Below are 25,926 nucleotides of genomic sequence, written 5' to 3' on the forward strand. Positions count from 1 at the left end.
TACACTGATACAAGGACTAAAAGGAATATTCAGCACTGCCCCTGCATGAACTCCTCACTTTTGCAAGACTCAAGAGGGTAATATAACCTTATCATGACTTCAGGTCAAAAGACTGAGTCTAATGGACCAATGGAAGGAATTAATTTCAGAGCTCAGGACCTTTAATTGAGAACAGATGGTGCCTAGTCCCTATAAATTTAAAGTCTGGGGCCTGTTAACAAAAGCATCTAATCTCATCTCAATTGCCATAAGCAGCCAGGATCCAGCAATATTGAGTTTACAAAACAATATAACAATCTCCTAGAACTCTACTGAAAGCAAACAAGCAGCAAAGACAGTTAATGAATAAGACGTCATATGTTCTGTGCAGCTAAAGCAGTTAAGGGAATGAGCAGCAGAATTCCCCACTGAGTGCAGCTTTTAAGCAATTTTAAATAAATCTCCTTATAGAGCATACAGCGATCACGCAACGAAGAACTTAGCAGCTTGAACAATTCTAGTTACATCTACGTGGAAGGAGACTGGATACTATCTATTTAATCAATTTATTCTTTTTTTTCTTTTTATTCTTCTTTTACTTATAAATAATTCTAGTCATTCTTTGAAAGTCATTTTGACCCAGGTATCTTGTAAACCTTGAATATTCAAAAGAAATTCAAAGATTATAAAATATCTTGATAAATTCAATATTCATCTTCAACAGCAGGAAGAAAAGAATTTTGAAACCTTCTCAAAGAACTAAATTTTGCCTCAAAGTATCTTAGACTTCTCACTTTTGCTATTTTTCTTCAAACTGCACAAGTGACTAATACAGTTCAGTGAAACTCACTGCAAAAAGAAAGTCAAGTTTTGTAGAGTAAAAAACCAACCTAAATTCTTTAGACAGTCTGCCACAGGTGCAGACTGAGACTCCATAGCATTAGTCATCAGCACTTATCCAAAGCAATTTATTTGTAACTTTAAAGTCATTTATAGAAATATTACATTAATAAAACCCCTGTGACTGGGGGTGGGGGGGAGGGAGGAAAATCAATCTCTCCAGCATACAGTAATTCAGTGGCAGATGTGAAATACCAGAATAACTTTCCCTTGCCCATGCTCATGACTGCATGTGTATTCAGTCTGAAAATGCTTCAAAGTTTCTAGGTCATTTGAAGAAGAAACAACTGGTCCTCAGCCCTGTATGTTTACTCTAAGAAGACCATGTGTGTGACAAAAATCTGTGTAAGAAAAGGTGCTGTAAGAATGACTGTGTATGCATATATATGGCTATATACACACATTTAAGAATCTGCTTCACCACAAGGACAAAAAGCAACCATTAAACAGTCAACTAGAAAAACAGCCTGTGGTCTGTGTGCAGTCTGTTATGGCCTGACAATCCAGAACCTGAGTTTCCCAGATCAGTAGCTTCTTTTTCCATTGTGAATACTGCACTAGAGATGGAATTGCTCACATTTTGTCTCAGATGTACCTAGTCAGCAACCACAGTACCCCAGGGATGGATTGGCCAGCAGCAGTATGGATCTGGCACAGCAGCTGCACAGCATCATCAAACTCTGAGAAAACTAGTATCTATTATGGATGTTATTACAGCAGTTATGAGATATACACACCTACTAAACATTTGCATATTTGTAATTTAATCCATAATTAATTTACATTGTTCACCCTTCTTAACTGCATGCTGTGTGTTCATAATTGTAAAATCTAAAAAAAAAAAAAAGAACAAAGAACAAAAAACTGAAGTAAGATAATGGTAAGAACTTTGCAAATTTCCACGTATAATACAGAACCCTGGACTAACTGGACTAAACCACAGTGGTATCAAAGGCATTTCTACTGAAAGATTTCTAAGATGGAGTGCAAAAAAACCCCAACAATTATTATTCCTGGTTTCAGTGAGCTAAAACCACATTTCTTCTCTGTAACATAGAGGTGAAAACAACAGATAGCTAAACAACCTGACATAACTTAGGAAGAAAAGGGTATACTGAAGGAGGGGGAGAGTGTGGAAAAAAAATTAAACCCACAGCTTCTTAACAAGCATTTCTTTCCTGAGATTTGAGACTTCATCCTCTTCTTACCTTAAATCAAGGAAAAAAAAAAAAAAGCTTAAATTTCACCAACAGATCTGGCAGCATATTATTGAGACACAGAACAGTTCTGGCTTGAAACTTAATTTTATACTGAATTCTTATCTGTATCAAAGAAAAAACCTTTAGCCAAAAAACATCAAAGTAAGTCTTTACATGGTTTTAATAGGAGTTAAAGAACTGTCTATTACAAAAGCCTTTGCAGCTTTTCGTAAAAAAAAAAAAAAAAAAACTTGACAAATTTTCTCCAGCTGTTATTTGACCAGCATACAAATGCTGTTACCTATAATTATTATTGATACTCTTACAATCACACAGCTTATATTTACTTTAAAGTTGAAATCATTATTAGATTATTTCTCAATATGACATAATTATACAAGGAAATGCAATTAAAATCTTATTTCAGATCAAAATTAGATTAAGCCGAAAAAACACCTTTAAAACAACTGAATATGAATAATCCTACTTTTTATATAGGATCACTACTATTTGGACTTTATCTCTGCCATTCATTTGGTTTTAGCTGATGAATATATAAATATCTCTGTGTGTATACATACCCCCAGCCTGGTATCAACATACCTATAGGAAATTAGGGAAGAAGTAGCTGAGAAACCTGCTTTCTAATGATAACCAAATAACCTCACAGCTTTGACAGATTTTTTTTCTCCTTTTTATTTCAGGAATAATTACGTTGATAAGCCTGATTCAGCATTTTTTTTGCTCTCTAATTCATTAATTAAAACAATTTACTGCTACCACTGTGATTTTTCAAGGACATCAAAACCACATTCCAAATCAAAACAGCAGATCATCAGTTTACAGATGTGCAAAGCATACATTACTCTTATGGCAACCTCACATATAAAGCCTTGCACATCCAGAAGAACACATATGGTGTAGAGGAAATGAAGAGCAATATTTTTATATCAAAATTAAAATGAGGAGAAAAAAGTCCATGAAAAGTTAACCATTTCCAGTTAGAAGAGAAAAACAATATATAAATATTAGTATTATATTAAATTGCAGAGCACCATTTTTATACCCTTAATTTTATCAACATGCTTCCTGCTGACTAATTTTTGAGTTGAATAAGACACTTGACTCACAAGAAACAAAACCAGAAAGGAAGTAAAGAATTTCTATTGTGCTGCACTCACTTTGTCAGGGACTGACAGCAACTTCAGCAGCATTTAAAAATTGTTTTGGAAAATACGTTAGATGATTAAATATCCACATGATCCTCAGCATCATTTTCTCTGAGTTACTTTAAGAATGCCATAGTCTGAGCTAACTTCTGCTTTTTGCTATTTGCACTGCTTGCTTCTGGTCCTTTTTGCCATTTCTGGCCTTTGTAACAGCTCCAGTATCTAGACAGGACATACTGGGTTCAACAGGCTGAGCTCTCTCCCAGTCTCTTCTAGTATCTTGTATTTCAAACCTCTGGTTATGCTTGTTAACGTTGCTCTAGCCCTCCAACTGGCTGGCATTTGCCTAAGAACGTAGCCCCAAACCAGCCATGGAGACACCACTTGTGTCTTAGCACTGCAGAGTGCAGCAGCCAGATTATTTCAGTAGCACTATATATGTGTACAAAGACACATTATAAATTTGTGGAAGAAACCCTCCCATACCACAGCAAACACCACTGCCCAATGACCACTGAGACCCTGAGGTGATGTCTACCCAGGAGGAAACAGAAATGTTTCATGGACATGCAGGATGAGGATGGGGAAGCCAAGGCTCAATGAGGGTTGAGAAGCCCTTGCAATGCGGAGGAAGTGGGAAATGTAAAGCACCACTTCTGCAAGCTGGGCATACATAAGTCCAGGGGCCCAGACTTGCAGCATCCACTGGTGCTGGCAGAGATGACCAATGTCATTGGAAGACCACTCTCTGATTCCTTGAAATGTAATGGCAATGGGGGAAAGCTCCTGATGACTCTGTAGAAGATAAAGGTCATGTTATCTTCAAGATGGGCAAAGAATATATGAGAAAGCAGAGGCAGTCAGCCTCACCCTGGTCTCCTAGGGAAAATTATGGAACAAATACTGCTGGAGTTATTCTTCAAATGCTGAGATAGGCCTCCAGGAAAAGAGAGTGAATGATAACAACTAACATGTATTTGCCAAAGGCAAATCATACCCAAACAACCTGAGTGCTTTCTACAAACAGCTAATTGTCTTAGCAGATACTGTTTTCCTTGACTTTAGCAAGGTTTTCAGAGTGATCTCCCATAGTATCTGGTAGCCAAGCTGCAGGGAGATGGACTGAATGGGTGAGCTGCAAAGAACATCTTGTGAAAAAACTGGTTGTATGAAGAGGCTGAAAGAATAGTGTTTCGTAGTGCAAAGAGCAACATTAATGGCATTCATCAGGAGCTAATAATGGGATGATGTTTTTAAATACTACATTTAACATCTTGAGAATGAGTAAGATGGAATGTGCCCTTAGCAAGTTTGTGGATGACATCAAGCTGGAAAGATTGATCAGCACACTGCAGGGCAGGATTGCCTTTTGAAGGGATCTCAACAGGCTGTAAGAAGCAGCAGAAAAAAACCTCATGAATTCCAAAGGCAGAGTATCCACAGTAACAGTACTAGGTGTGAGCCCACTGGAAAGCAGCTTTGTAGTGAAGGAGCTGGGCAGTCAATGTGGACAAGTTCAGCAGTGTGCCCTTTCAACAGTAAGCCTAACCACATACTGGGCTACATTCAGGAGAACAGAGCCAGCATACCCTGGGAAGTGATTAGTCCCTTTTAGTCAGCATTTGAAGGCCACATCTAGATGACAATATTCTGTTTGGGGCTTGCCAGTACAATACTGATAAATTGGAATGAATTCAGTGAAGACTGCCCATGGTGACTAGAGTGCTGAAGCATACAAATTGAGGAGAAGCTCAGTGAGCCTGAAAGGCAAAAGGTAGAAATCTAATTTTAGTCTTCCATTACCCAATGCAAAGGTCCCAAGTGCAGCAAGGGAAACTCCCAATTCGATATAATGGGGAAAAAATTCACAACGAAAATGGTTATGCACCGGAACAGTTGCCCTGAGATGATGTAGAATGTCTCTTCTTGCTTGTTAAAAAGCATAAACTTTTAACAGTTTTTTTCCTAGGGTGCTTGCCATCTAACTGATTAAAAAGGTTTCTCCTCCTTTCTGTTTGCCACTTCTGAAGTTGTTTTGTTTGTTTTTACCTTCCAGAACCATATCCATCATCAACGATTTCTCACGCATGAATCATAAGAAGCCCAGAACCTGTAGACACCCCATGAATGAAGGACAAAATTTATTTATCTAAGCAACCTCTAATCCTTTCTTTAAGAGTATAAATATTAACTCTGTGATCAGTTACTCAGGTAGCAAATGCTGAAAAACTAAAACAACCAGAAGAAAACATATCAGCAAAATAGTCTTCTTTCATTGCTATGTAATAAATCAACTCCCTCTTTTTCTTAGTATTCACGTTTCTGTACAACTCTACTTTTTTACTGATTGTGTCTCAATTCTATTTGTATGTCCAGACCTCCCCAAGGTCCTCCTGAAACATCTTTTTAAGCTCGTCCTCTGAAACTTGACCTTTCTTCTTTTTTCTGCATGGTGTTTTGTCCCTTAAAATTCAGATTTTTGGAGAAATCCTGAGATAAGACAGTTGGTCTTTAAACAGCTCTTTCAGCACTCCTTAACATTAAAAAGATTTATAAGCTTAAGAGCCAAGAGCAAATTCTCTGAAATTTTCTGCTTTGTTTTTCCTTGCAGATCCCAATTCTGATTTCATTGGTGTCAGCTGTGGCTAAACCTTCCTACACTTCCTGCACGTCAGAAAATTTATCCAAGTGTTGCCAAAGAACCTCATTCCCTGGCCTGATAGTCTACACCAGACTCCACCATAATTAAGATAATCCTTTAGAATCTCATGCCTTTCCTTAACAGCAAGTTCAGTGACACTCAGATCTATGAAACTCAGGAAACCACACAAAATTAATGTAAAAAGGTCAGCCCAGCTGTTGCCTCTTTGGCTACCACTAGCCAAAGGAATTATGAACCCGAATTTCACTTGCATTAACAATTAGATTATTAACTGAAATATATCCACAGTTCTATTACTATCATAATAGAATCTGAAAGCTGTCATAACTATAGAAAACTTATAATATTTCAGAAAACCAGATAATTACTTTTGTTTATGGATTTCTGTTACCTGTCTCTGTAACCAAAGAAAACTTTGTGCCTGTTAAATATTAAATATTATTTCAGAGCGGATTTCTGTCAAAATTAAAACAGATTGATTTCCTGGTCATGAAATCTTTTGGCAGCAAAGCAAGATTTAAGGCATATTGGCATGCTTAATGAGGAGCAGACAATTGCTAGATGGAAATCTGTGGGAAAGAGCGAAGAAATTGTAATTGATGGTAAAGCAGTAAGATGAGGATTAATTCACCAGCTATATGGCTGGTTTTGATCAGTAGGCTCAGCATTTGGCTAGCAGGTGCAGCTACTATTCAATAGGGTTCGTTTAAATCAAGTTTTGTGCCTTAGCATAAAGAAAGATGTTAAATGGGTGAAAGCATGTGACACTACTTCCTAAATTATGTGCATTATTTAATAATGCAGAGTTCATTTATATGTTATAGATGAACTGGGTTAGAGACAACAGATTAAAATATCTTGACAAGTATCTTACCAATGTATTTCTTGGGTTTCAGAGATCTGAATGCCAGTAAATTCATCATTCTGGAAGGACAAGACAGTATTAGGTTCACAAGAATGCTATCTTCAGAAACTGTCTGAAGTTGCAGAGGAAGCAAGTAGGTGCCCATGCAGTTAATAAAGTAATATTTTCTCCTTATATGAGCCCTCAGCAATAAACAATCTACCAGTAATATCTACTTTTCTGTATCCATGAAAAATTGGCCTAAGTTTCAAACCATTTATCTAACCAATTCAGAATGACTGCCTGAGGCCATGAACTTGACTCCCTCTTTTCCTTTATTCTTTTTATTTTGCTATATCCTGATCTCCTCTGGCTTTCTAACAAACAACCATCAGTGCAAAACTTTCACTAAACAACAACAAAAAAATCCCCACATTCTAATGCCATCAGAACTACTTTCTGTGTGCCCAGCTAGTTTTTGTGGCAGACAGCTATGTGGCATGCATGTATCTGGAGTGCCCCACCCTTTTTCAGAAGCACCATCACTACTGCTTCCAAAGGAGCAGAAGGTGACATGGACTTGACCAAAGACTTTGGTTTTATATGAGTGACTTTCCAGTCAGAATCATTGCTACAGCCTGGCTTTCAGGCCAGCAGCACACAAAAAGCACAAACAAAACCAGTTATATAATTTTATAGGGAGGAATAAATAAATAAATTTTAAAAAATAAAAGGTGCTGCACTTCTGGAATAACTTCCTCAATTAACTTTCATATTTTGCTTATTAACCTTCTGATGTCTCATTAAGCCAGGGATTGCAGTTTAATGGGTTTAAAAATAATTTAAATATAGAAGTGGATTCTAAGATACCTTAAAAATATATTGACCCTTATAAGCAAATGGGCCATTTGAAGCCTAACTACGACTTCTCGCTCATATTCTCCTGGAATATCTATCCAGTTTAAAAGACAAGCTTTAGCAATCTTAGAACAGCTTAACAACATAAAATTACTGGCAAGCTTGTAAGAGACAGCCGGCTTGTATTTCAAAGCAACAGATCCTAGAACAATTACCAACATAAATTTCTTGATGCAGCATTTATGAAATAACTTAAAATGGGAATGGAGAAGAAAGCCTGAAAAAGCATGTGCATGCTCAGTGTGCTCCAACTGATACATCACACTGTACGTGACACTGGTTGGTTGCCCAGATTAACAGATGCAGGCCCTCCTTCAGGCAGGCTGACATGACAAATCTCAGAATATGATGCCAAGAGTCATACATGGAACTTGAATGAAGTCAAAGAAAAATATTTATTTTCAGAATTATTTACTGAGCAATATCCTGAAACAACCTTTGATGTGAGATTACATCTATTAACCCTATGTTTGATATGTGTTCTGTTTAAAAAAAAAAAACCTGCTGGCAGTCACAGAATGTTCTTAGTATATTTAAAATTTTCCAACTTGATCATGTGCAGTGTTATTTGTTTAAAGAAACCTCTAAACCTTCCAAGATGATTTAAAACTTTGTCACTTTTGTAGGATTTCAGAAACATACTATTAAGACTTTGACAAATAGAAGGTTAGTATTTTCAACAAACTATTTCTTCTTGCTTATTGTAATTATGCAGCAGAATTGAAGTTCTGCCTTCCTGAGGGATATGCAATCCACAACTATTTCAGAAGAGCAAGTTGCATGGAAGAGAAGAAAATGCCATTTTGATGCTGAGCTTCTCTTCCTGCCTAATTGGCAAGAAAGAAAACCCCAAGTGCTTTCAACAAATTGTTAATCCTGAGATCATAATCCTGTATGATGAGTCAAAGTTCTCATCATCTTGACAAGTCCCATTAACTCCAATAAGGCCTGATTATGGCAATGGACTATTTAAACAGTGAGTAGTTTTACTGGTGGGGGAAGTGAAATCTCGTGTTGTTGTGCTTTGCTCATCATCACCAGTTGCTCCTTTTTTACCTTAGAGGCAAACATGCTGCACAGAAATGCATTTACTTGTAAAACAATTCCATCAAAATGCAGTCAGAAATCTTTCCCACACAGCAGAGGGGGATGCAGAACAGAGGACTTGTAACTCTCACTTTGGTTTCAAAACCTTATCAGATTTGACAGATTTCAACAGTATACTGGCACAGCTGTTAACTTTAGGCCATAAATTAACAAAACTTGCACCTGCAGTTTAGTCCTTTGATTAGAGCACCTGCACCTGCCAGGGTGATACCGTTTCCCTGGCTTTAAATTGTACTTTCTATTCTATTGTGAACATGAAATGTACTGAGTTCCAGTGACATGTATAAAGTAATTTCTCAGCCAAGTCTTCCATGTTCAGTGGAAACAAAAATTCAGAGAAAAAGTACCAAAGAAGATTAAGCTTTTTACCATTTTAACATCTCCACTGAAACGGCGACCCATGACATGGTCCAGTTTATAGATGTTTCATAACCCTAGGGAACTCTCAAGCCATCAAAATTTCATTAGCTTCACAGCAGTCCCAGTACATTCTTAAATTGGAATGCTGGCCTCCCTATTAATAAATAAATCAACTATAATCCTTTTTAGTGGGTAAACTTTTCATTGAAGTTGTATTGAACATCAGACATTCCTTCCCTAATTTTAATCACTGCAGAATAATGTATTTTTTAACACATTCACAGTTTTCTCACACGTGAAAACAAAACACTCTAACTTTCAGCTGAATGGAGGACGTTTTGGTACATTGTAATCAGATAATTTTCTTTTTAAAAAATTGTAAGTATAAAATTTATTTAAAAGTATATCAAACCTATGGTACCTCTGAAGCAGTCACCTCTTCAGTAACGTAAAAATATGACTTCCCATGGAAATAGTGTGTGCATGCATGTACACATAAAAATGTGTTTTCAAGATCATTTACCAAGGGTTTAACAAAAGGGTCAAGAGAATTTGACCTTTCAAAATCACAGAACTGCTCAACAACTTATTCTAGATTGCTCTGCAGCTGAAATACCAAGCTTTATCACACAGAAACTCCACTTCCAAAAGGTGGTAGGCAAGTATTTCTGTCTTCCTCATTCAGAACTTGCCTCAGACTCAAAACAAATTTTCCAAGTATGCCGCAAGACAGCTGTGAACACTGAGAGCTGCTCAGGTACCGTGTAGCATGATATCCAACACAAAAGGAGGGTCCCATTTGAGATACTGGTTTTACATAGGTATCTTCATGTAGAAACAGCCACCAGCGGAAAAATAAGTGTGAATAAAAGCAAATTACAGCTTTGATTTTGCTTTCTCAAACCAAAGTTAAAATAATAAACAGGAAGGACTAAACTTTATTGCTTGTAGTTTAAAAGAAAAGTGCATTAATTTTTTAAGCATTTCCATACATACATACCTACATAGTTGTTTCCCACCATGTGTTACAGTCACTGCCGGAGGACAGCAATAAAATTGCTCTAATTTTTGTACAGCCAAGCAGACAGGTTTAATAAATTAATAAAATTACATGTAGACATGCAGGCAATAGCCATCACTAATTTTCATTGTTACTCATTTTTCTTTATTCCTCTTTTGAATTTTTCATAGAAAGTCATGAAGTTAATAGAAGAATTGTTTTAATTCTAGCAAAGCTGAAAATCTTCTGCAAATAAAAGTTAAGATTGGTACAATTAGCATTTAACACCACATTAGATTCTGTTCATAACCTCAAGAGGAGGTAAAAAAAACTTTGAAAAGCTTTAAAAATGAATCAGTCAATTGTATTAACCTATTTTCATTTAAACTCTAAGACTTAATATACAATAGTCATACCCCACATCCTACAAAGCTGCAAAGATTTTTGTTGCAGATTTTAATTGCACAGTAATCCAGTCCCCCAGGCACATCAAAGGCCACATGTCCCTCTTCACCACAATTCCAATTGCTCTCATCAGCTAAGAAGTTTAAGGCACAATCAAATTTCTTTTTCAATCACATGAGCCCTGTTAATAAGCTATTCTTTAAGTTCATTCATCCATTCTAAGATTCTGCAACTTCTCCAAGATGTCTTGAAGAACAGTTTACAATGAAACTTTTGAATGCGAGCTAGCCTGGGGAACTACTTTATCACCACTTAGCTGTTCCCCAGAGGGTAACAGGTGACATGGCCCGAGATAATACAGAACTAATCTTTTTTTGTGATTAAACTCTTTCAAAATTACAGCTAAAGCATCACACTCAAAGGTTGCATTAGTTAGAACTGATACTGAATATTGACTTTTATGAGAAGAGGAGAGGAAAAAAAAAGAGAAGATAAATAATTCAAGGCCATTCCTTTAATGATTTAAAATGACTTAGTGTCAGCCAAAACAGTAAATAAACATTCATTTATATATGGGCATATGCACAAAAACTTACCATTTTCACTGTCGGACTTGTTTTCATGTTCGGTATCAGTCAGAGTGAGGGCTGAGTTGGAACGGCTCGACAGACAGGAGCTGCGCCCTGATTTGACCCCCCTGCCCCAAAGTCTCATGGCATGCTCTGGAGACATCACTCCTTCATTTTCAGTATCAGCATCTGACCCTGCACTGATAGAGTAACCTCTGTGGGGGAGCCCCATTTCCGCACAAAATGCCAGTCCTCGACGAGCTGCTGGTTCACAAACTCCTAACTGCCTTAGGGTAAAATTCTGTCCTGATTAGGGGAAAAAAAGATAACAAAAGATGAGAAATTTTTAATTATTTTATTTTAAAGAATTTTAAAGTAAAAACTCTTCATGTGTATAATTGTCTCAGACATCACACAAGGTGTTTTGTCAAAACTCCACCTGTATTACAATCAAGTGGATTCTTTTGTCTCCAGCTCTCCTCAGCAGTGTTTTGCCAACTGCTTAAACGCATCAAAAGTGATCTTTGCTAGCAAATAAACAAAACAGAACCTCCTAACTAAGAAAAGCCAATACAGTACATGAAAGGATTTAAAGAAAAATATAAACTTTTCCTTTTTTCAAAGAAAAATTATTTTTCCAAGTATAAAAACACTTAAGGTATTTGTCAGAATTTTTACTTGAATGGTTTTGGGGAAGGTGTTTTGTTTGTTCTTGTTAGAGGCCAAAGCAAGAGGCTATTTTCCCCATACAAATGTCACCTAATGTGGTAATGGAAAAGCTAAACAGGAACAAAATTCACCTTTTTTTTTTTTTTTTTTAATTTTATTTCTCTACCCTACTATACACAAATACAAATAAACAGAAGCACGGTCAAATGTTACCTGCAAGTATTACAGTAAAATTGTTATTTTTTGCATCACTGTACTTTGAGAAGCATTTTGGACTTTTACTGCTGAAGCAGAGGCTGTGCATTTTAATAGATTTTTAGCCTTTTTTGGGGCAGAGCAGGAGACATAAGTGAATTCCAATGATTGTATTAATAAATTAGGTGCAATAAACTTGTGACACTTCAATAACTTAGAGTGTCTAAATTATGCGACACTCAAAATGACTGCCTTTTTAATGGCTGTGTCTTCATCCCACTTTTATGTCTGTAGATTTAAGACATTTTATGATATATAGACACTTGGCAAGCTCCTTTGCATACCTATATCTATAATACTTTTCCACCGTAGCCCACAATTATTTCATAGCTCTGAGAACAAATTAGGACACATTCAATTTTTGAATCTGACAGGCATCCTAATTTCTCTATAATTAGTCATTTAACATAAAGACACACAAGGAAGACAATTAAGGCTTATAATATGTCAAGAACAGAATTCTATACATGAGAAAGAAAAAGAATTGCAAAAATATGAATACAGAAGTGCAAATAATTCCTGAAATATTAAGAGTTAATGCACTGGTCATTGACTTTTCTAAAGTGATCTGGTTAATTATTTTATTCCTGCAGTCACCTGAAGCTGTTGCTACAAGTTTCTTCGCAGTCAGAACCATAAATGAATTCTGACAATGACTTTCATAAATAATGAAAATCAATTACTACAATTAGGTACAAATCAAACTACTTATTATGCAGCCGTGAATAGACATTTGAATGAAAATATAACTGGGGAGGTAAATATAAAGGAGTAAGCATATTTATGACAATGTCTGAGCAGTGTCAAGGGTATAAGAAAGGGGATTATCATGCACACTGATAGTATCTTGTAATTTTTTAAAGCTGTCATGCCATGTGAATTTCTAGGTTTTATGAGAGCTGAAACTAATCAGCGAAGGAAGCAGGCCAAACAAACCACCCAGTGGTAATAGGTTCAGAGATGAAAATAGTAAAGTGTCTAAAATGCTTGTTATTTTGCATTTGTGTAGATATATGCTAAGGGTGACAGTTTAGAATACTGGTTTATGCATTTGGTACATTAGTATATGAATCTACATTTTCAAACAGTTGCCTAAAATCAGATACAAATACAGAAGAAGCCTCTCTGCACATGTATATGTATACAGGTGTCTCTACACACATATGGAGTAGATAAGGTGTAAACATGATTGCACAAACAGTACCTTATTTATTTTAAAAGAGCATTTTGAGAAGCAAAATGGAAAGGAAAGAGGTATTTTGACCAAAGACAAGGTTACTTGAGTCAGTAACAAAACCACTGCTGACTTCAATGCAACAAGGTGTTACAGCTGTGGTGCCCAGTGGCTCCTGGTGCTGAGCTGAAGGCAAGGAAGGATGCAGACAGACACAGCCACTGCCCCCTGAGCCACAGCCAGAGCAGCTGCAGCAGCAGGAGAGCATCACACCCTGCAGCTCCCCAGCAGCCTGCTGCACACAGCCCCCACTCCCCGCACTGCAAAAACACCCCTGCACCCAGGTACAGCAATTTGAAAAGACTATTACATACACACTTCTTTTTTCACCATAAGCACCTAAGTGAAACCACCTGAGGGATTCCAGAACATCTTCAGGAGCTTCATAGGAGACTTGGTCTCAGGTATAACATACCACCTACCACCTAGTCATGGATTTTTAACTTGAAGTTTACAACGTCCTATCTCCACGTAAAATATCTTCTTTTTCCCTCTCTTGTGAATGGTAAAAAAAAAACTCACAAAATGATATTGCACAGCCAAAACAGAAAAGGGGGGCAGGTTTGACTACTGCCCTCTCATCCCATTCAATATATTAGAGCTTTTCACTACACTCTGAAGTTTTACAACATAGCCCAGAAATGTTGTAACAGCTTTAGAATCATCAGGCTACATAATCTTCTGACCTAAAGCCTTCCTAAGAGCTTCACTAAGAGGATTGTAGTCCATGTAAGTTGCCTACACAAATGAAAAAACAAGATAAAACAGACCCGAAACAACCCACAAAACACAAATTGAGAAGTTGACGTGGAAAAAAAAAAGTTTATTTCTGTAGAAATTCAAAAACTCAAATCCCAAAGGAAATCATATATATGTGATTGAAAAATTTTATATCGTCTTAAGGTTTCTGAACAATAAAACCAGGAAATTTTGCCGCATCCAGGGGAAGCTGAATACAGCTGGGATGCAGACCTAGAGAGTAGCAGGCTAGTTGGGAGCTTTTACTTGATAATGGACAACACTATGAAATCAAATTAAAACCTGAAAAAGAGGTTGTAGGAGCTCAGTGGGAAAAAAAGAGCATGAAGTGAGGATGTTCTTCTTGTGTTCAGAGTTTCTAATTCATCTTTCCAGAATGACTTCCATGTGAGAGATTTACTCAAAGGTTTCTTACACTTTAACATTTGCAATTTCTCCCACTGACAGGAAGTGCTCAAGAGTTCACAAAGACTTAAAAACAGCTTGGCCATTGTAATGAACCAATTCCTGAGAAAAAAATGGAGACAGAATAAACAGATACCATAATGCTTTGTGGGATTTTTTCCTTTCCTTTAAAAAATGTATGAAGTGAAAATTAGAAACAAAATTACACACAACATTTCAAGGAGACTTGTTCTGGAGACACCTTTGGGGGGTTTTGGACTATTTGGGATGATATGTCATGAAGTTAAGTTTTAAAAACTGACAATAATGCTGTTTACTACCACTCAACTATTAGATGCTGCATTTCTCCTAGCTAGGAATATCAATTTATGGGTATTATAAGGATTGCTGTCACCCTCCATTTGTGCAGATGAGCAAAACTAATTAATTAATTCCTAAAGCTTGTGCAGCATACATGCCTACCTATTATGTTGCAACTTTCTTTGTAAGCAATGATCCATGTAGGATTGGTGCACCTTCTTAACTACATCACTTATGCAAAAAATGATTCCAACATACTTTCAATACATATAAGTCTATTCATCATTCTTAAAAGATAATGTGCATATATATATTTCTTTGCCAAAATCACACCAGTTACATCATCTAGAAATGTGTTTTTTTTCTTTTGAGTTTAATCAATACTTCTATAACAAAGTTTGACATATGCAGAAATGGTGTAGTTCTTTATAAAGCTGTAAGTTAAAAGTTGGAATTAAATGGAAACTTGCTGCACTTGTGCTACATTTGTTTCCCTGTCCTATTTTGGGGGAGTCCTTCAAAGACCTCCATAATAACTCAGGCTTCAATTTGGAAATGTTATCTGTGGAAATGGGTTTTTGAAGAGGACTACTAAACAAAAGAAAAAGTCCCATGGTTCTTCAGTTTTCAGTGTCTGCTTTAAGTTGGATCTATACTAAATATAAACACAGAGATATTATCTTAAAAACCATGAAAAGGTGAAAGAATCAAACAGACGGAATGAACAAAAGTTGCCAAAAGAAAATTTGTCAGCATCTCCAGCCGTCAGCACTGTCCTTACTAATTCATTAACCACTGATAAATTGACAAGTCAGGTTTTAGCAACAATAGACCATAGGAAAAAAAAACTGAAAAGCCTCCAAAGCACCTGCCTAGTTAGCATAAAAATAGACTCAACTTCCCTAGCTTTTAAACACAGGAATTAGATGTGAATGTCTTTGCTGACTTTGGTTTTGTCCTAACAGGACGGACACAGTACCAAAAAGGCAGAGGTCCCAGACATATCCAAGTTCATACTTTAAATTCAGTTTGGCTCTTGATAATGTTTCTCACCATATCTGCCTATCTGCATAATTCATTACTTGTCAGTCCCCTTTCTAATCTATTCTTCCTTAGTATTTTACCTTCTTCTACCTGCCTTGAACACATTTGAGGCATTCAAAAACATTTTCCCTGTAATCACTATGTGATAATGCATGACAAAAATACTTATACCAAACTTGGTAAAACTGTGAAATATCTAAAGATGTACAGATGCAAAACAATGATCATGGACCTGAGGAGAAGCAAACTTCTCCCTTACATTTCCGTGACTTGCTACTTAATCCTAATTTTTCTTTTTAACTAAAAGTAGATTTCATTTCTTTAGAAAGCAAAAGACGGAAAAGATAGTTCTCTAGTTCTTTTTTTTTTTTTTCTGTCTGCAGATTACTGCATACAAATACATCCTCAGTAATAGAACATTTATTACATATGCTTATTGTATAAGCAGCACTGGTATCAAAGAGTTCCTGCAAGGACCATACTGTTTTCTGCTACTCTGATATGGGAAAAGTACTTACTTCCTTTTTATTTCATATTTAGACACTATGTAGGGGATACATTTCTCCTATTGAAGCTCTTTATGCAGAGCTCACACTTAGAATAAGGTCACTTGTAAGGAAATGTCTTGAGAGGAAGAATGTGGAAATAAATGTACAGTAGGATAGCAAATTTGCTGAAAACAAAAGGATAAAGATTTTTTTTTAATAGCAAAACAGACACATTAGATGCTCTAGAAAACTCTGACAAGGAGCGTAAAACACAGTCTCCAGAAGTCAGAATGTTAGGTGGGTAGAATGCAATTGCCCAAAAGAGAGAATGACTAACAGATGTGATACGTCCATTCTGTCACACCAACTTCACAATATATTTAGTAAAAGGGAGTTTTCAAAGCTGTACATGCAGAATTCTGTTCACTAGGATGTGAGAAACTGCAGTGAAGACCGACAAGTAATGAGCTTTGCCTATGCTAACATTTTCTCTTTGATTTGGTGTAGCATTTTATTGTTATTACTTCAGCCTGATTTTTGCTTTTGTGCAAATTATCTGTGAAATTTAAACCATCCTAATCCACTGTATCACATTTTCCTCCTGTTCTTAATTCCCATGTTTTTCTTTTCACTCATCACAACCATCTTCCCTATCACCTTTTAATCTCTTTTTCTTGACCTTTCTGCTCTATTCACTTTTCCATCTTAACCTCCTCTTGTCATTGTCAGATTTAGAGTGGAACTGTAAGATTCATATGACAGACAGTTGCTTCTCTAATATATCCAGTAAACTACATAATAACAAAGAGCATTGAAATAAATTAAATCTCATCAAGTGTGCATATAATTTTCAAATGCTCATTATTCTCAATAAATATTAATCACAGTTCTCACATTCCTTATGGACTTCTAAAAGCATTTGGGGACATAAGTCATGGTCTTGGTGACTTCTGAAAAGGTTAGTGCCAGATACTGTGAATTCTCTGAGCTCTACTTGTGTTACTCTTGATAGAAGAGCTTTATGCAAGACTCAAACCCTAAGTCAGTTATTGAAAAAAAAATCACACATATATTTGCATATTTGTGGGAAATACAGTGTTTCAAACTTGATACATGTTTTTATTACGACAGAATCACAAGGAAACATTAATTGAAAAGATAGCCTGGGAAAGTTTTTATTTTCAGATGCAGGGAAGAATTTATGTCTGTGAAACACAATTATCTTCTTGTCACTGGTCTACCAAATGATGGTTCAAACACAGACTCTCCTGTGCAGTATGGGCAACTCATAATTTTATTCCCTGTTAGGCTTGAGGATCTACAGTCCTAATCCTCATACTAGAATATAAGAAGCACTTCTTAAACCAGTATAAGGATAAAGGGCTGTTCATCAAGCCCATCTGAAGTTACCATAGAGTAAGATTAAAGACAGCTGAAGATAATTTCATAACTGCACAATTCAAAGCTGTGAAGCAAACATGTTCCACTAAATGAATTAATAATTTAAACATTATGGTTCCAAATTTGGGGATTTTATATTAAAATCTGATTTTATGACTATGATTATACAATATACAAACTAAATTAAAAGAGAATCCAGCACAGCTGTTCCAATCATGGACTGCAAGAGGTGAATAAAAAAGGATTTGTGGATTTAGAAAAGAAATACAACTCCAAGAGCAGCAAAGAACACAACATCTTGATCACAAGCAGAATGACAAGTAGTATAGACAGTTTAGGCCTCTATCTTAATCTTTGGATCCTGGGACCAAAACATCAACATTTGAGCATCCATTTATTACAAAATAAGAATTACAAAAAGCCTAAATTTGATAGATGTGAAGAAAATATGACCCAAGGGTAAGTAATGTAGAGACGATGGATACCCAGTCTGCAAGGAGCCTACAAACACAGATGTGACAGGTATGAACTGCCACATTAGGGCCAGTACGGTGCTAATGACATGACATACAGCTTGAAATGAGAAAGGAAGGTGAGGAAGAGGGAGGCAGCATGAAGACATGCACACAAACTGGAGCTCAGGTTTACTGCTATTCCTGCATACAGGGGGGTAAGAAAACTCCACTATTATTTATGCCTTTCCATGAGGGAAAAGCAGATTTTCTGCCACAAGTGACCAGATGGACCAGACCCAGAGGGATATGTCTCTCAGCATGGAAGAAAACTCAATTAGTTCTACAGGCTATGAACTGACACAAAGTAAAAAGTAAAAACCCAGTGTGCCTATTTGAAGCCACCCATACATTTCAGTTTGTGGAATTTCATACAGAAGTATTCCACAGGTATGGGACTTGACTCTTCAATGCATGGACAGAGTGAAGTGCTCAGACTACCGCTGTAGCTAAACGGAAGCAACAACACAGAATACTGACCCAAAAATTTCTACAGAAATGAAAACATCTTATTCCCTCTATCACTCACACTTTCCCATCACAATCCCCCAAAAGGCCTTCCATTCTGTGAACCCCCATAATAAATGTAGCATACCAATATTTTAATTTAGTTGTTCGAGAAATATGTCCATTATGTTGAAGATATGAAAAGATTTACCACTCAGAAATATATATGGCACTAAAAAAAAAAAAAAGGCAGAAAAACAAAGCTTGAAGCAAATGTGCTCCCTTGGCTCAGCCATTTCCTCTTTTGGCTTTAATAAGCTCAGTAACACCAAGTACTGGCTCTCAAGCCTGTAAGTTGATGCTGTACAAACTAATTTCAGAAAGCACCAAGGAACTTTCTGAGAAATTACCCCCATTTTACAATCTCTGCTTCACTTTATGCATTTATTTGCCAATGATGGAATAAGCAATCACTCACAGCTTGGCCTCCAGCCCTGACTCTCAGCCCTAAGCACTAAATCAACAGACAGGAGAGACAGGACTCTTCAGCTTCGTTCATTCCTCCCCTCATCCCATCTCTAACTGCACACCGGTCCAGCTTTATCCTCTCTGTAGATGTTAACATACTGAAGTCATCTTTTATAGCCATGCATGGGGGATCCATTCATCTCCCCAGTCCACTGTTTAGTTTTTATTATGAACAGAAGCAGCACATACATCTCAGTATATGAGCTATGGAAAGATATAAAAGCAGTTACAGATGCTCTACATTATCTTCCTTTCCACGAGGCTGAAAATCCTTGTGAAGGCCTCTTGGTCACCTTATAAATCCTTAATCATTTTGATCAAGAACTTAATTCTCCTATTTTGCAACTGGACTAGTTGAAGAAAAGGTTTCTACTCTATGGACTTGTAGTGTCTGCGTAGAACTGCCTGAACAAGCAGTGTGCTGCCAATAACCAAGGCTGATTTCTCCCTGGAGAATCACAATTACCCTTTGTCTGTAGATCTGTAGCTCATCTACAGGCCATGACCCACAAGGGGCCAATTTCATCTAGATGAATACCTTAGAGCATGTGTGCATATCACTGAGCGTGAACTAAATATACTCCTAATCAAATGAAAGTGAAATGTTTTTCTTCATACCACTTTGCAGCTAATAGAATAACTTTAAAAGTCAACATATCCTTATCACCTGGAACCCAAAAACCAATTAACTTCTTATTGTTGCTTCAAGAAGTTACTAGTATAACAATGAGAGATTATAATACTACTTAGCACTTACAGTGCTTTTCATCTTCAAAGCATTTTGCAAACATAAACTAATTAATCTTCCCAAAATGCCCGTGAGGTAGGTAGGTGTTATTATTCCTGTATTACACAAGGTAAAAAAAGAAGAAATGCCTCTGGCAGAAGGTTATGTGCTTAGCTCAAGGCCACAAAATTATCCAGAACATACTGGCACCGTATGCTGCTTACAGAAGTTACCCACTGAAATCAGGCAGACACTGCAGGTGGCCATGTTTCAGCATAACAAAAAAGGATCTGTCATGATGACAATCAGGACACATCTTGCACTGCAGCCAGGAAGCATAAAACACTAATTCTAATATCTGCCTTGGATTTTGAGAGACAGCGCTTGCCGTGTCACTGAATGGTAATTAATTTGCTCATTGGGAGATCACAAAGTCACTAATCTATTATTTCATACCTTCATGTAAATACCTTGCAAAGCAAGCTGTTTCAGTTCTATTGAGAAGCACTTGCCTAGCCAATAGGCAAAAAGAGCTCATCAATCCAGCTAGTGGAAAGTCAAAATGTTCTTAGGTATCTATCCTTCCACTGCTTCAGACAGCTAAAAGTACTCAACCCTTAGGTTTAAAAACATGACCATTTAAAGCCTTTCATCCTACAGCTGACATTTATAGTGACTAAAAAGATTAAACATTGTGCCATCCAAATAATTCATTTTGGGCAGCTAGTATTTAAAACAATAGACTTTAAATCATATTACATTAGAATAGTAGTTGTAATTAAGGCACTGGTTTCTAAGGTCTTAAAAATGTATCCTTGACAGTGTTTAGTATCTTATGCAATAAAATAAAATTGTCAGACCATATATATCACTGTTTCAGGTCCCTCTTTCGCTGAATGGTGATATTTTTCTAGCATCTAGATCTAATTTTCATGGGATTAGCAGTTGAACAATAGCTGTGATATATCCACACACTGTAACATACTGCACATGGTTCTACTTTTTAGCACCCAGGAATGAGCTGTCCAGTATACTGTGAAGGAAAGGAATTCTTTTTCTTTATTTATTTGGTACATTTGCCCTCTCTTCTAGCAGCTCCAAGAAGGTATTTAGGGCATTTAATCTAATTTAGGCACTTAAGTATTCCAGAATAGTAAAGGTATAAAACTATGCATAGGAATGGTTTCTCCAGCAAAACTAAAAGGGATAGAATGCAATTAAATTGACCTTGAGACTTGGCTGACAGTGAACTGTTCTGATTGATAAACACAATGAATTCATTCTAACTGCCATCCAAGAAGACCAAATAACTTTACCCGCAATCTAAATCATATTTGACTCAAACTTCCAAAAAGTAAAAATTTAACAAAACCTTCACTACCTCCTCAGGTCTTCTGATAGAAAAAGGTGTCCTGCAACTCAGTTTTCCAGTTTACACAGCTTGCAAACAGTTCTGTGACAATTTTGTAAGAAACTATGAACATGCACAAGCCTGCACTGAATTCTGCCACCAGTGCTTGTTGGTCAGCTTCTGTTCCTGTGCAAAACCTCACTGACATGATACATGGATCTCTCTGTAGGACCACTACACCGTTCTGCAATTACAAAAGTCTTTGAAATGGAACAATGACTACTATAGAGGTATTTAATAGCCCCCTCTTCCCTTTAACATGTATCCGATGGTAACTAAAACACAGTTTTTGCATGCCTGCATTTTTCTTACTAAATTAATACGAAGTTTTTCAGTTATTGTGGAGTCCAGGTTTGATTCACGATCTTTTTTAAATTATATTAATATTATTAAAATATTACTTCAATTTTTTTTCCAAATGCAATTTAAAAAATACTGCTTACTTTCTGTATTTCTACCGTCCTTCTCACCTACACTGTAGTCATGCCACACTTTCAGATATTTTTGCATAGCAGTCTCCTATGTACTTAATATCACTTCATACATGAAGTGGTATAAAACTTCTAAACACAGGAACTTTTCTCTGTGCAACAGAGAAATTCAACTTCCTACTGCCAGCTTTAATTTTGAATTGAGCAAGAGACTTGGGCATAATGCAATACACAATCATAGAATCAGTCACAGAATAGTTTGGCTTGGAAGGAACCTTAAAAATGATCTAGTTTCAACCCTTCACCAATGGCCCTGCTCTAACTCCAAGCATTTAGGTTGCTGAATTCAATTAGAGAAGTACATTTAAATCAAGTAGAGAAGCACATTTAAATCAGGCTGCTCTATATAGCTGGATACTTCAAAGTATATGAAAACAGGTGTCATCTTCCCTAACACATAAACAGGAGACTATCATATCATCACACCTTTAAAATAAAGTCTTTCATAGAGCTTCAGCCATTGTCAAGCATGAGATTAGGTATCTTCTCAAAGTAATACAAAATTGAGTGTCTTTCTTGAAACTATTTTTAAGAAAAAAAGGCTCATGGCCTTCACTTACATGGCTGTCCTGTGAGGTTTATAAACAAAGAGAAAATAATTTACAAGTTCTAAAAATAGTAGGCTAAATAATCCTCATCTAAATTTTTTAAAACAAAACCAGTTTTGCAACAGGTGAAGGGGCTGAAGAAACATAGGAGATTGCACTAGGTCTTATCTCCCATGGATGTTAACTGAAAGCAGGTTGCCTAGATGTAGTTCCAATTTCCTAACAGCTTACTTGCTCTTCTAGTCAGTTGGGTTTCAAAAGTAACAAGCTAATCCCCAGTTATATAATAATTTAATGTTCAAATACATTACAATATGTTTTAAATGGTGGTTTGAGAACCATAATGACAAACATATATTTTTGGGCTCATATTTCTATTTATGCAATTAATCTAACGCAACAGAAATTCAACTCATGAGGAAAAATATCATTAGACTGGAACAGACAACTGGAGAATCTCCTCTCCACAAGAAAAGATCTCATGGAATAAAGCTACCACTAAATAAAGCACACCTGTCTCCAACAGCACTATCCCTTTCTGAATTCCTGCCACTGGATTTTGGTAAAGAGGAAGCACAAAACATGTACTGAAACTACTCAGGAAGAAGAGATAGGAAAGTTCTGATTCACTGGCAGAAAGCTTTTCAGAGATTTATCCTAAAATATCAGGCATAAAAAACATCCTGACATTTTAAATGTGGGTCAGCAGTGCCCCGTCAGCCAGGAGGGCCAAGCCTGTCCTTCATCAGGCACAGCATGGCCAGCTGGGCAAGGGAGGGGACTGTCATTGCCCCGCTCTGCTCTGCTCTGGGACAGCCTCACCTCCAGGGCTGGGGGCAGTTCTGGGTGCCACAATGAAGGAAAGATGTTAAACTGCTGGAGAGCATCCAGAGGGGTCAACGAGGATGTTGGAGGGCCTTGAGGGGAAGCCATGCGAGGGGCAGCTGAGGTCACTTGGTCTGTTCAGCCTGGAGAAGGGGAGGCTGAGGGGAGACCTCAGGGCACTCTACAATTTCCTTGTGAGGGGAAGAGGAGGGGCAGGAACTGAGCCCTTCTCTGTGGTGACCAGCGATAGGACACAAGGGAAAGGCCTGAAGTGGTGTCAGGGGAGGTTGAGGTTGGGTATTAGGAAAAGATTTTTCACCCAGAGGGTGCTTGGGCATGGGAACAGGCTCCCAGGGAAGTGGTCACAGCACCAACCTGAAAGAGCTCAAGAAGTGTTTGGACAAGGCTCTCAAGCACACAGTGTGACTCCTGGGGTGTCCTCCACAAGGCCAGGAGTTGAACTTGGTGATCCTGATGGGTCACTTCCAACTCAGAAGAGCCTATGATTTTACAATTTCAATTCCTCCACATTTGAGAGACTTAAGAATCTTGCATAACTGCTTCAGTAACTTTCCAGCTGATACTGGAAATTTCATATTGCTTTACACAGGGCAGAAAGTGAAACATTGATCATGATTAATTTTTTTTAATTCATTCCCAATTAAAGGTATTTATTAAAGGTTGCCCTTTTTATTTACAGAATAATTTCCTGTTGAATTAGGAGGCTGTCAATTACACTGTCAACAAAACCATATATCTCATTCTATTTCTAAGCAAAGGGGAAGCATCTTTTATATATTATTTAAAAATCTTTGAAATGACCCTGAGGACCTTTTCCACAAAATACTTCCAATGCCAGAAGCTGTAAATTCTCAGTCAAAGATGAATCAAAGGAATACAAAGGAATACTTGAACCAAGCCCTTTATTACCTGACCCTATCAAACCTGCAGGTAGTCCCCAAAGGGGCCAAACTGGTCCACAGTACAGGAAGCCAATAAGCCATACAAAAAGAATTGAAAGGATAATGAGGGAAATTAAATGGGCACAGAAGACAGTGCTGAGACCACTGAAAGGTGAAGAGGGTATTATCCATCCTAGACTGCCATTTGAGGCCTATAGACATGCAATTGATTGCATATTGGGTAATATGTGTTAGCTACATACTGTGTGCTTTTCTGAAGAAAGTGAAAAGGAATAAAATTGAAGCCCCAGTGCACCATCATATGTGACATGCCAGACCACATAACTTCTTCCAGTTTGTTATTGCTATTTAAAAAAGAATAATATTCTGGTCAGGCAATGGTTTATGAATTCATTAAATAAATGGTGCCTGTTCCGACATAATTTCATCCCTTGTACTAAGACAGTGTCTACAGTACAGATCTTGGAAAACTTCCTCTTGATTTTTATCTCATGAATGATGTCAAGGTGACCAATGACTTAAAAACTAGAAAACAGTGATAACCTGAAGTTTCAACACATCACAGAAACCAAAAATAAACAGCAGAAAGTAGTGTAGAGTAGCAGAAAGCCTCAGTTACATGTGCATAAGAGAAATATTTTTATTTCCCTTGCAAACACTAGTAGGCAAAGAAGTCAACACCATCTGCCCAGCTCTAATTTTAATGTAAAGTTATTCTAAATGGAACAGAGAAAAAACATCAATGGAAAAATGATTTAGATATTCTAAAATTAAAACTAAGGACTGTCTCACCAGGAGTGAGATTTCTAAATCTACTTTTGTTTCCACATAAAATAAGAGATAGCTTTAAACAGAAAACTGAGTCATGGGTTCACACAGCTCTTGGCCTAGCTTTATCCTTTTAGATAGCTAGGCTGAAGTACTCCACACATTTCATAACATTTTTTTCCTCTTTATATTAAGTAGCTTAGTTGTGGAAATGTAGAAGTATCAATTCCAGACACTACAGTTTTGAATACAAAAGTGATGCATAAGTACTGAACCCTAATTAGAGCCAAGTTCAATCACTCAGAATCCCTGAGATCTAAAGGGACCTCTTGAGATCATCTTGTCCAAATCCTGTGCTCAAGCACAGTCAGCTACAGTAAGGTGCAAGAGAACCTTATAAAATATAAAATCATGTTTTGAGAATCTTGATGGATATTTAAACTTCTCATGTCACTCCAGTCCTGAACTGAAAAACTCAACAGTGAGCTTTAGCAACTTATTACCATCTGGTTAAATATCAGGGATAACACTAAAAAATAATCTAACACACTCAAATGCACAAATTATGAACTAATTTACCTTACTCACTGAGCAGTGCTCTTTTACTGCCCTTCTAAGTTAAAATATAAAAGCCTGAGCTAATGAATTATTTTTATGCTCATCCAGACATACTGTGTTTCCACAAATCTTGGTCTTCTTGGAACACTTGTATTTATCTCTTTTTGATTAATTTTTAAACTATTTACATTTTTAGATATACTAGAATGGTAAACTTTTGGGCAACCTATTGATGAGCCAAATAACTGGGGGTCTATTTTTAAATTGTAAGGCCTGAATGCTTCACACTTGACTCTGCAATATTGTCAGTGACCCACTGCCCAACACAGGTCATTTGCTTCCTGTGCATCATATATTATTTACTCCATAGATGGTACACATTGCTTCCCCATCTTTGTAAAACATTTACAGAGATACAAGGGAAGTGTACTACTTGTGTGGAGTATTACCAAAACTGATGAAACAGGTAAAATAACATACCCTTCCTGCAGCAAGAATGCCTTGGAACTAATGAATTATAC

The 25,926-nt window shown here is 36.9% G+C and overlaps 1 protein-coding gene across 1 annotated transcript in view; it reads right to left on the reverse strand.

Moving 5' to 3' along the window:
- The window catches only part of TENM3 (teneurin transmembrane protein 3), a 666,217-nt gene that overhangs the window by 288,448 nt on the left and 351,843 nt on the right, over positions 1-25,926 (reverse strand). The window contains exon 9 of the mRNA XM_053940099.1: positions 11,140-11,418. Within this exon, the coding sequence (XP_053796074.1) occupies positions 11,140-11,418 (279 nt within the window). The remainder of the gene's footprint in view (positions 1-11,139; positions 11,419-25,926) is intronic.

This window comes from Vidua chalybeata, chromosome 4 (assembly GCF_026979565.1).
Source record: "Vidua chalybeata isolate OUT-0048 chromosome 4, bVidCha1 merged haplotype, whole genome shotgun sequence".
In the NCBI taxonomy this organism is placed as follows: Eukaryota; Metazoa; Chordata; class Aves; order Passeriformes; family Viduidae; genus Vidua; species Vidua chalybeata.